Raw genomic sequence first — 11477 nt, forward strand, 5'->3', positions numbered from 1 at the left:
CAGTCTGAGCTGACTGTGAAGAGCTTTTTAACTTCTTAAAACAGTGTGGGGCATTTTAGCAGGCTCCTCAGCCTCAACACCTGGCTTCAGAATAAACATAGGTTTTATTGGCAATTTTAATCTGTTGTTCCCTTTTTAGGACAGATGAAAACCAGCCCAACTGGTTAGTTGGCTCATTTCTAGCAGTTGACATGCTGTATATTGTCCATTTTGCTACACGTGACTGCCTCTGGAGCCTTCTTCCCCTTCTCAGCCATGAGTAGTTCTGTTTTATCTGCCAGCTTTGTTAGGATGCCTGGGTCGTTGACCCAGGATTTTTGAGTTTATTATATTATTTATCTTTTCTAGTCTTTGGTTTCTTTGTTAGAGTTCTTTCTTATGGTTTAGGTCTCTGTGTAATCCTTAGTTGCTGTCTCCCCTGTCTGCTGTATCCCCGTGTCCAGTCAGCGTCTGTCCTGGTCCCACGTCTCTGTTCTCTCTGTTGTAGTGCCTGCCTGTGAGTCTGTGTCTGTATGTTCAGTCTGTGTTATGTTTCCTGTTTTGAAGGTCCTTGTCTTATGTTAATGTGTCTGGTTTTGCTTCTCCTGTTTCGTTAGGCCTGATTTGCCCCAGCGGTGTTTCCCTCCTGTTACCCATTCCCTGATTGCTTCCTCTGTGTATTTAAGTATTGTGTATTCTCAGTTTTGTTACCCTTTTGAGTTCAGCATTAAAACTGTTTTGAGTTTACATTGTGTCTCCGAGCATCTGCACTTTGGGTCCTTTCCCTGCCTGCACACAGCCGTTCCATAACAAGCTTTCTCTGCAGGCCTCACAAACTAAGTCCACTGTGTTGCTATCCTATGTCCACAACACTATCACCCCCCTGTAACCTATCTTATGCTACGTTGTACTTATTATCCAAATTACTTAGTGATCACAATTTAAGAGAAAATGATAAGTCACTGACCTCAAAATCTGATCAGGTTAACCAAACTCTGTAATTATAACACACAGAAGGAGACTGTAACATTTTCATCAAATTTCTACTCCCTTCTTAATTTTTTCATTCAACAGAAGGGTTTACAGGAACAACTTAAATTGTGTTCCATTTACTTCTCGCTTCTTCTTTTTTCAATTCATTCAAAATACTTTGTGTAAGAATCCAGTCTCCTTGTTTTCTATCATCCTCCTAAATTTCCTTCTGAATTCCTAAATAAACTCTCAAATGTGTTTTCATCTGTTGTTCTTTAATTTGAGCAGTTCATTATGGTTGGTGACTTTAACTTTCACATCTTCTTTCTTAGATCTTTCCTCTGGTTGTAATATTCTTAATAGTCCCGTTCTTATTGGTGAGCACACCCTGGAGTATGTTTCTACTTGTGGCCTGTCCTTAAACAACCTTTGTACGTCTGATTTACTGTCAAAATATAACTTCACTAATTTTGTGTTCCCATAGCAGACTTAGTCTGGCATTGTTAATGACAATTCAGCAGCTCTGTTCTCCTATTTTTACATTTGAACACCTGGGTTTTCAGTGATTTACATGAATGATTTAATGATCTGTGTTGATCATTTCTTGATAGTGTAGCCCCTTTAAAATCTGGATTACCTTGAGCCATCAATGTTTTCCCTTGGATCAATGATTATATGTCACCATAGAAAGAAGTGCATAAAGGCTGAATGCACGCAGTAAAATACAAATTACACGGCAAAGACACAACCAGGGTGTCACCTTTGTCCTGTCTCCATCCCTTCCATTTGAGAGAAAGCTGTGGCCCGTCAGTTACTTGGACTGATCGAGGGTCTTAATAATCTTAATAACAAAGTCCTACATGGCCAGGGTCCCAGGTATATAGCAGAGATTCCCAGACATTATACTGCTACTGCTGTTGGCTCTTCAAGCCTTATTTTCAAGCTCTTATGTTATAATCAGAGGCCATCAAATTTTGATGTTGTAGCTGAAACAGCCTTCCTCAGCCTATAGGGTTGGCTGAATCTGTGGTTTGTTTAGAACGACTGGTGAAAACTTTGCAACAACAGCAAGTGAGTGTATACAAATAAGAACAGGAGGGGCTACTTGAGTGAAAAAGACAAAGACAATTAGAGGAGTGACTTTAGTCAGGGCAACCGACTGACTCAGGCTGATGGAATTAAGTGAAAGACGAGGTGTCAGTGAACAGAGAAGGCTTCAAAACCTGTTAGTCAACATTCTGCATCTGTTTTTAAAACTCAGACAAGCGACACACCCAGGCTTTATTACGCACTCATTCATCTAGTTTTAAGGGCTGGCTCTGCAATAGCATCCTATATGTCACTGTGTGTGTTTATGTGTGGAAGAAAACCATGGCAGTTTTGGATGCAAGTAAAGAAATGCAAGTAAGTAATAAATATGCAAACATGCAAGAACATTTTCATCTTCAGAAACAATCTCTGTTTAGTAATGTAATGTCTTCCAGTTTTCACAAGTCACAAACATCAAGTTGCATTTTCTGCAGGGAACAAAATTATTTGGCTTTGTACAAAATAAAGGGAAAGATTCGATACCTACAACCTCAGTCCACCATTTCTGTTTCTCTATTCAGATACTCTAATAAATGTTGTTAAAACAGAACACCAGACACCAAATCAGTTCACCGTGTTGCTCATCATTCACTTCAAATTAAGATATTGGTTGAAACCATTTCTCTGCACACTGCAGTGGTTTGAGGTTTAGTCATACTGGGTCATGGGGTGATCGTTCCAGGAAGGCAGCTGGGAGAGCTTCCCTTCAGTGGCTGTTTCTATTGGCCAGCCCCAGGCCTTAAAGAAGCCAGTCAGGTCCATCCCCACAGTCTGGGAGAAAGTCTCAGCATACAGGTTCATCTTTCCTTTGTTGTCCTTGGGGATGTCTTTCATGTGATGATACGCAGTAAACACCTTCTTAAAGGCATCCCAGCCAAACCTTTCCTGGAGCTGCAGATGAGGAGACAAAAATCATAATGCTGATAATCATGTTATGTCTAATAAAGTGTTTGTGTCAGGCTTATTTCTGTTTGTTAAGATACTGTTTTAATTCTGTCTCCACACTTTCTGGAACGTGCCTTGTTTCACACTCTGCTTTCAGTTTTACATGCAATCATTTTTTTCCAGTGAAAGCAGGTGTGTGGACAAAGGACAGTTTCTCTACAGAGTAGAATTCTCTCACCTGCATATATGTTTCCAGAGCCACCCACATGCTCCAGCTCTCTGGTTTCCTGCCTCCTGCGACGTAATCCTTGGCTCGACTTTGTCGATTTTCTGCAGTCATAGCTCCATGAGCCTGCATTAAAAACATGGAATGAGATGATTGTAAAATATTTTACTTTTAGTAAAAACTGAGTTCAATCATCAGTTATCATGGGATATCAAAATAGACACATGTGATTTACTCTACCTGTCCTCTGTGGAGACCCAGCACCTCTTCATGCACATACACTGACCACAGGTTGCATGTACACTCTGTGGTGTTTGGTGGGAACTCCCAGCAGCCTCTCTGTTGGTTGTGTCCCAGCTCGTGGATGGGGCCCCACATTTCTTTACCTTTTTTAACACCGACCAGCTCAGCAGCTGAGACTTTGTGTGCCATGATAGGATAACCTGCATGCATCCAGCCTGAACAGAAAAAGAGAAATGAACAGTGGTATAGTGATGATTCTTTATTTTTTATAGATTTTAGATTTTATAGATTTGATAGCTTTTATTTAAAAAAAATAAACAATTAACAAACAAACAACCAAAAGCATGATATGATTATGGTTCTTCGGTAAAAGTTAGTCATGTTAAGTGTAAATATTCATCTGTCTCTGTGGTAACCCTGCAGTGGTCTTGCGACCTGTCCAAGGTCTGCTCAACCTTTTGCCCTGTCACAGCTGAGATAGACGCCAGTGGATGGATAGACGTTTAAACAAGTTTCTCTGATTGGCAGTTCTTTATAAACACAAGACTTCAATAACAAATGGGTAGAGCTTCTGCACTCAGAAGCTAAGCTGGGGATACACGCCCTCAGGGATTTCAAACAGAGCCAAAAGTAGAAGGAAAAACTGTCTGATGAATAAGCATTTAGAGCTCTAAAGCCTGAGCTTTCAGCTTATAGGGATTAAGTGTGCACACACCTCATTTTCTGAAACTTGTTAGACAGCTGAAGCCAGCATTGTTACTGTATATATGCACTATTTTGCCAAAAGTATTTGTTCGTCCACTTTCACACCCACACAAATTTGGGAGACATCCCATTCTGAATCCATAGGGTTTAATATGATGTCAGCCCACCATGTGCAGATATAACAGCTTCAGCTCTTCTGGGAAGGTTTTCCACAACATTTAGGAGTGTGTTTATGGGAATTTTTGACCATCCAGAAGCACATTTGTGTGGTCAGATACAAAGAGTCCAGTAGCAGCATTCTGTACATCACCAAAGCACAATGCTTTCCACTAGTTCAAAGCATTAAATGCAAAGGTTTATATGCTTTGCACTGTCCCTCGTGGTGTAAAGTTTGGAATCAGGTGCTCAGGCATGGAAACCTTTTCCATGAAGCTCTCTGTGCACTGTTCTTGAGCTAATCTGAAGGCCAAATGAAGTTTGCAGGTCTGCAGAAAGTTGGCAACCTCTGCACGCTATATACTTCCCAATCCGATGACCCTGCTTTGTGATTTTACTTAGCCTGCCTCCTTGTGGCTGAGTTGCTGTTGTTCCCAGTCCCTTCCACTACTCACTATGTTTAGTAGCAAGGAAATATCATGACTGGACTTCATGCTGAGGTGGTATCCTATCACATTACCACACTGGAATTCCCTGAGCTCCTGAGAGCGACCAATTCTTTTACAAATGTTCATAGAAGCAGTCTGCAAGCTTTGGTGCTTGATTTTATACACCTGTGTCATGGAAGTGATTGGAACACCTTACCCCAATGATTTGTATTGGTGACTAAATACTTTCTGTTTGCTAGTTCAGAGAACTGGACCATGCATACCCTGCCTGTCACCCAGCATTACTTGAGACTCTATATATGACAAGCCAGTTAAAGGCAGGTGTATATACAACATGAGGCAAAATGCACTTACCAGCAGAAATCTGCACATCTGCCACAAAGCGCTCCTTGCGGGGAAATTTGTGTGGTTTGGCAGCCAGATCTGCAATGGCCCTCATGATTTCATCCCACAGAGCGGCTAGCTCGTCAGGGCGCTCCAGACCCCGAACAGCATCTGACGGTACGGTGAGAATGATGTTTTCAAACTCCAACTCTGCCCAGGGTGAAGGAGCTGTGCGCAGCAACGACCACTGAGCTGCAGTTGTTACACCTGAAAAGAACAAAGAGAGGAGTGAATTTATTAAAATGCTTCAGGCTCCAACACATAAAAACAGAATCAAGGGCTAGCTAACACCAACTTGAAATATTAACAGTTAGGGAAGCCTAATTCATTGTATCAGACGTTAAACTGTTGGATATTTACTTTACTTTACTGAACATTTCTAACACTCCTAACACTTCATATTTGATTAGAACCAGGGAGATGCTGCCCTCAGCCCCTTAAATCGCCTTATAAACTGTTTGAGAATAGTCTATTAGACCAGTACAAAAAAAGTTAACAAAGTCAAATCCACCACAGACTCACCAGACTTATAGTATGGAGCAGGTACAGCCATCTGCACTATGACTTCCAACACCTTCACTTGTGTTTTGGGTGGGGCCACAAGGAAGATGAGCCCTCCCCAAAGGTTCCAAACCTGTATCATCTCTGATGTGACAGGAAATCGCTCATGGACAGACGGTGGTCTCTTCAGCTCCTCATGATGGTGCAGTGAATCAGTTTGACATCCTATCTGAATCTGCAGAAGAAAGAAAAATGCACTGTAAGCAATCTCTATATGCTAAAGTATTGAACACTGTAAAAAGGAATGTCTAAAAATTGCAAGGACTCCTCTGTGTTTAGACACCTAAATGACCTGAAACAACTTACAGTATCTATTCACCGCAAAAAAAAATTCAGGTTCTGGCACCTTGCCATGTGGGCATGAGCTGTACTTGTGGTGAGTCTCTGTCACTACTGGAGACAGACTTATATGGGGTTGAACTCAAAATCAATTGACTTCATATGCTGTACCTTCCAATCCTTGTTGACAATCTGAGGTGGTATAGCGATGTAGGTCTTCATACCAGGAGAGAGGTAGAGACCTGTACTGATCCACTCTTCCCTATCTGAAACACACAATTATAAAAGATCACAATCAGGGACGTTTACAGGTATAAAATATGCATTTTAAAAACTGTATTTCACAGTTTCCAGTGTTTGCAATGAGCTGCATATATTAACACATTTTTAGCAGTGAGATCTGACCTGCTGTATCAACATCAACCTTGATCCGGTGGTTATAGACAACAGGCATCATTGGGTTGTCCTTGATGAGGTAGGGCAGGAGGGCATCGGGATCTGGGCAAACCTTATATACCTGGGTACCCACAGCGAGGAGGAGGTGGTCTTTGGGACTCTTTACAGGGCAGCTGTCACTCACCTTGAAAGTGAATAGTCAATCTCATTATATATGTCCCCATATTATGACACTATCTGCAGAAACAAAGGCAACTAGTCTCCACCTCCACCACACCCCATCCATAAAAAGCAGTGGTCAATCATATTTAAAACACATTGGTGTTGTTGTTTCTTTTTTAAAACACATTTTTGAGACACATATTACTTGTTGATAACTGTAATATACCAACTAATAGCTGTGACATGCACTGTAATGTTTTGGCACACATAATGGTCACAAACCACATCAGCTAGCATAGCTTTGTTTAATTTTGTTATTTTAAAAGGTGTTCATATTATTTTTGTCTACTCACCTGTGGCAGGCCTGACCTCTTTAATAAGTCAGTGAGTGTGGCCAACACTTGTCGGTAGTGGGAGGAGTCATGGGCTTTCATCTGCAAGTAGGCATTGCAGTCGTTGCCCAGCCTTTTCAGATATCTCTCCTCATGCTGGCTAAGGTTTTCACCTGCAGTCACATGGGCAGCAAAGCGGTATAGAAGGTGGCGGAAGTGGTAGCTGTCATTAATAGCCTGGCTGGGTACGAGAGATTTGTATGTTCCTCCTCCGATTGTTGCGCCCAACAGGCTCAATCCCATTTGATTTAAGATCTTGTTTCCTGAAAGACATTAAAACAAATCTGACTTAAAATACTCTGGTGTATTGTTGGAGATGTCACACTAATCAGATGCATTGGTCGTGCACTTTCATACCTGAGAATTCTGTAAGTGGATTTTGCCCACTATGTGTCTGTGCCCAGTACCAGGCATGTCCTCCAATCAGCAGGCCTCCTCCCTCTGCCACAAAGTTTTTGATTTCCTCCAAATGCTCAGTGATATACGCTGTACACACAAACACGCTGAGGTCTTTCCTGAATTTTGTCTTCTCACACTTCAGCCCTGACTTGCTGAGAATATTGATTGCAGCATCTATATTCATGACACCAACAACCCCTCTGCGGCCTTCATCCAACCAGTGAATGGCATTTTGCCAAAATGGAGCCATACTCTAAAAGAATAGAAGGAAATCAGGAACAGATGCAGTCATGTGTACATAAGATGTATAAAAATTGCATCAAAACAGCAGAAACATCTCCTTTTTAACCATTATAGGTCTGCTTACCACTGACTCCTAACTCTAACCCTATCACAATACACAATTTATGTTATCTGCAATGTTTGCTCAAAGTCAGGGAGAAACACAATAAAAACAGTCATACATCCATTCCGAGTTGCACAAACTACTACTACTCACATTTTTAACCCTCTGAGGCCTGAGTCATCATCAGTGGAGAACCCAACCCTAACCTAAACTTTAACCTCCATCCCTCTATCCATCCTAGGCAATAAGAATAGCTTTGTTTTAAATTAAATTATTCACCCAAGTCTTGGCAATCAGTTAACAAAGAAACTATTCATTACAGTGACACACATAAAAACCTTCTGATGCAAATCAAACTTGTAAAATCAAAGGAAACCTGTTCATTCATAGGTCCGAATCACGTGCTGATTCTGACCTATGAGTGCTTGGAAAGGAAGACCAACTCTCACATTTACCTCAAGTCCCAGAAATCCTTCATGTGTAGCCACAATCACTCGTCCCTGTCCATAGTAGCCTCCTGCCAGGAACGCCCGTCCATCATCTGTGGTCGCGATGGGAAATGCTAGCGGTCCATGGACTAAAACCTCCGAAGCAGTTAAATTAGACGGGAGCTGGAACTCTGAAACCCCCTGGAGTAAGAACTGCAAGTCGTCTTCAAAATCCTTACCCAAGCTGAAAGGTGGAAGAGTCATGATAGGAATGAGAGACAAACTTAAGAATAATTGTGTAAATTGCATTTTTTTTTATCTGTTTTTGCATGTTAAGAAAACAATTAACCAACATACAAGCAAGTTTAATTTTTACATTTTCAGAATGTAAAAAAGCACCACTGAACAACACAGGAATACATTCCTGCCTGTTGCCATCTCCCTGTACAACTCATCCACTTAACACACTGTATACTGCAGTAGCTACACCCTTTTTGCACATGCTCTTCTTTCTTATTCAGATATTTATCAATATATATATATATATATATATATATATATATATATATATGTGTGTATGTATGTATATTTTGTATATATTGTGCTATTTTCTTACTGTAGTGTATTGTCTGTCTTTGTTACTGTTTGCACCAGAGCACTGTAACCAAAATAATTTCCCCTAGGGATCAATAAAGTATTCTGATATTAAATTAATAAATATGATGATTTTCCTACTGTTATTATAAACACAGTCCTGTAAAAATACAGTCCTTTTGTAAATTCACAGGTGCTGAGTTTGACATCAATAGATACTTTGTTTTATTGCTTAGGCAGAAAATGTCAAAACTGATAAATCCATGTAAAATTATGTAAAAGTTTACATTAAATATAATAATAATATTTTTTTAAAACTCTATATGCAATCTATAGTAGTTTGCAATTTATTTCATGTTATAGTTAACTTGTGGGTTTAAACTAACAGTAACAATAACAACAAAACAGAACTACATTAAACACTCACACCACAGACATCCAGGAGGACGGGATCTGAGGGTAGACAGGCAGGTTCTCCGCCTCACCACAACGCTCAGTGAAGTAGATTCCTGCCACTCCTGACACTTTATTCCCATCAAACTGATGCAGTGCGTTCTCTTTGGGGTGATCTGCAGCCCAGCCCCACGCCTGCCCAGCTATCAGCACCCCTCCTCCAGCTTTCAGAAACGTCACCAGCTCCACTGAGTCTGAGCCCACGCTGTAGGCATCGGTCACATAAACACCAACTCCCAGTTTGTCACTGAAAGCTCCCACAACTTCTACTTGGAAGCTGGATTTTTGGAGGTTATTAGCAACTGCACTGACATTTCTGTGCACCCCTACAGAGAGGTTATCAGAGCCATCACCTCTCAGCCAGGTTAGAGCATTTTCTACCAGAGCAGGAAAGGCTGTCAAGTAGCCCTCATGACCCAGGACCACAATCCTTCCACTGCTGTACAGAGAGGCAGCCATCAGCACCTGACCTTGACTGTTCATTGCTAAAGGAAAGGCATGGTCTCCGATCAGGACCAGGTCACTGGGAACACAGGGTCCCTGTAGGTCCAGCTCCTTCATGCCTCTCATCAGGGACATGTAGGCTTCTTCATGTTGGCTTTTGAACAACTGGTTAGATGACATAGTGTAGAGGATTTTTACTCTGAAGACTGAATGTCGAGGGCAAGTTGTCTTAACAGATTTGATTTCACAGTATTTCCTGCATCAATGTATGCCAAGGTGACCTGTGGAAATAGGGCAGAAAAAAATTCATTGTTTTTTATTATTATTCCAGCACACGTATTCACTTGAGGTGAAACAAAAAATTTGCACTCACACAGCAGTTAAAGTAGGTAATATATGCAAAAACAAGAATCATATCCACGGTGTAGTGTGAATAAGATAACAAAAATAAATAAATAAATAAAATGAAAGTATGACTGCTGACTAATGCCTCATAAGTCATGACAAAACATTACACTAAATAAAGCTGATTCAGAGATAAAAAGTTAAATAGCTGCTTTCCACTTGGTACAACCAAGACCCAGATTTTACATATCTCGTTACTACTAAACAACTTAAAAAAAATAAATGCATTCTTTTATTTAATAATATTTTTACCTGCAAGATGACTTTCCGGTGCAGTTCAAGAGTTTTTCAAAGCAGGTGACACAAAGAGCTCTACCTGACAGAATAAAGAATGTGAAAGTGAGTGCCTATTTGAGGAGTTGAGGAGATCATGAGTGGTAGGTTATGATGAGGACAGCCCACAGACGGGCTACTGAGCACAGCAAAAAAATAAACAGAAGCATGGAAAATGACAGCAGTATGTCAACATTCCCATTGTGTGAATGTTGTAATTACTGATACACCCTAAACGAGTATGAAGCCCACAGAGAAACCTGCTCATCCTGCCATCTTTAGTAACTAGTTGTGAACGCTAAAGGGCACAGCGCAGAACTTTCTGCAGGTAAAATAAACAGAAGAATGTGGTGTTTTTAATTCAGTGTGTTTTGCACCATATCAAATTATTGCATCTTTCAGCATTACCATAGCGGGATAGCATAGCGTGATTACTCTTTATCCGTTCATCGTTAGGCTTTAGACTAAATGTTTGGATAATAAATAGTGCTCACTATTTTGCCACACTGAATTAGTCTTCAGATGAGCTTTTAGCTCAAAATGTAACCAGGACAATGTGTTACTTTGTCTTCTTTCCGTATCAACTTTTTCTCCCTGCCTCGCCCATTACAGGACCTGAAAACCAAAATAGTGACTCACCAATGCGGATGTGTTAAATATTTAACTCCTTCGGTGAGTAGCAAATAACGACGTCTTATTACATCCAGTGAGAGTATTATAAATACACATTGTTGTTATATTACACGTGTCAACAAAGACAGAGTCCAAAAATGAGATGGAAATGTGGTCCAGTCAGCAGAAGTTTAGAATGTTGTTGCGCTTTTCTTTCAGATAACACGGTACGGGTGCCGAGTGACTCAGAAAGCCAACGGGATAAAGTTTTCTTTATCCTGCAGTTTTTCACCATCTGACTGCGCAGCCCAGCACAAGTTTTGCTATATTAACAAACTATCGCACATCGCACATCAAGTGATTTCAATGCTGACTCCCAACTCTGCACGTGATTAATGTTGGATAATATTGCTGAATATTTTAGAAAAAAAATAAACCTAGACTGTAAATACATAATCATAATCTGGCCTCACACAGGTCCCAAGAGGGTATGCTTATGGGGGGTCCTCAAAATATTTGTAAGGACAAACAGCAGACCATGTTGAGATATGCAGTATTCAGCTAATGGCTGTTTGGGAATCAGAATCAGAATCAGAATACTTTATTGATCCCTGGGGGAAATTATTTGTAGTTACAGTGCTCCAT

General features: G+C 40.6%; 1 protein-coding gene across 2 annotated transcripts; it reads right to left on the reverse strand.

Annotated features, from left to right (window-relative positions):
• Positions 1–2213: 2213 nt before the first annotated feature.
• LOC146559256 (TRPM8 channel-associated factor homolog) lies at positions 2214–11051 on the reverse strand. Of its 2 annotated transcripts, none has more exons than XM_085245107.1 (13): positions 10860–11051; positions 10200–10259; positions 9073–9823; positions 8079–8295; positions 7236–7530; positions 6840–7141; positions 6334–6508; positions 6100–6194; positions 5611–5824; positions 5059–5295; positions 3392–3609; positions 3164–3277; positions 2214–2931 (listed from the first exon to the last, which is right to left on the reverse strand). In XM_085245107.1, the coding sequence occupies exons 3-13, from the start codon at positions 9720–9722 to the stop codon at positions 2689–2691; spliced, it is 2760 nt and encodes a 919-aa protein (XP_085101233.1). In that variant the 5' UTR covers positions 9723–9823; positions 10200–10259; positions 10860–11051; the 3' UTR covers positions 2214–2688. The 2 variants fall into 2 exon arrangements, with proteins under 2 accessions (XP_085101233.1, XP_085101232.1); XM_085245106.1 differs by having other exon boundaries at positions 10200–10263.
• Between the last annotated feature and the right edge of the window lie 426 nt (positions 11052–11477).

This window comes from Mchenga conophoros, linkage group LG14, assembly GCF_057382185.1.
Source record: "Mchenga conophoros isolate Kocher_MC1m ecotype Shallow Benthic linkage group LG14, M_conophoros_male_GT1.1, whole genome shotgun sequence".
Classification (NCBI taxonomy): domain Eukaryota; kingdom Metazoa; phylum Chordata; class Actinopteri; order Cichliformes; family Cichlidae; genus Mchenga; species Mchenga conophoros.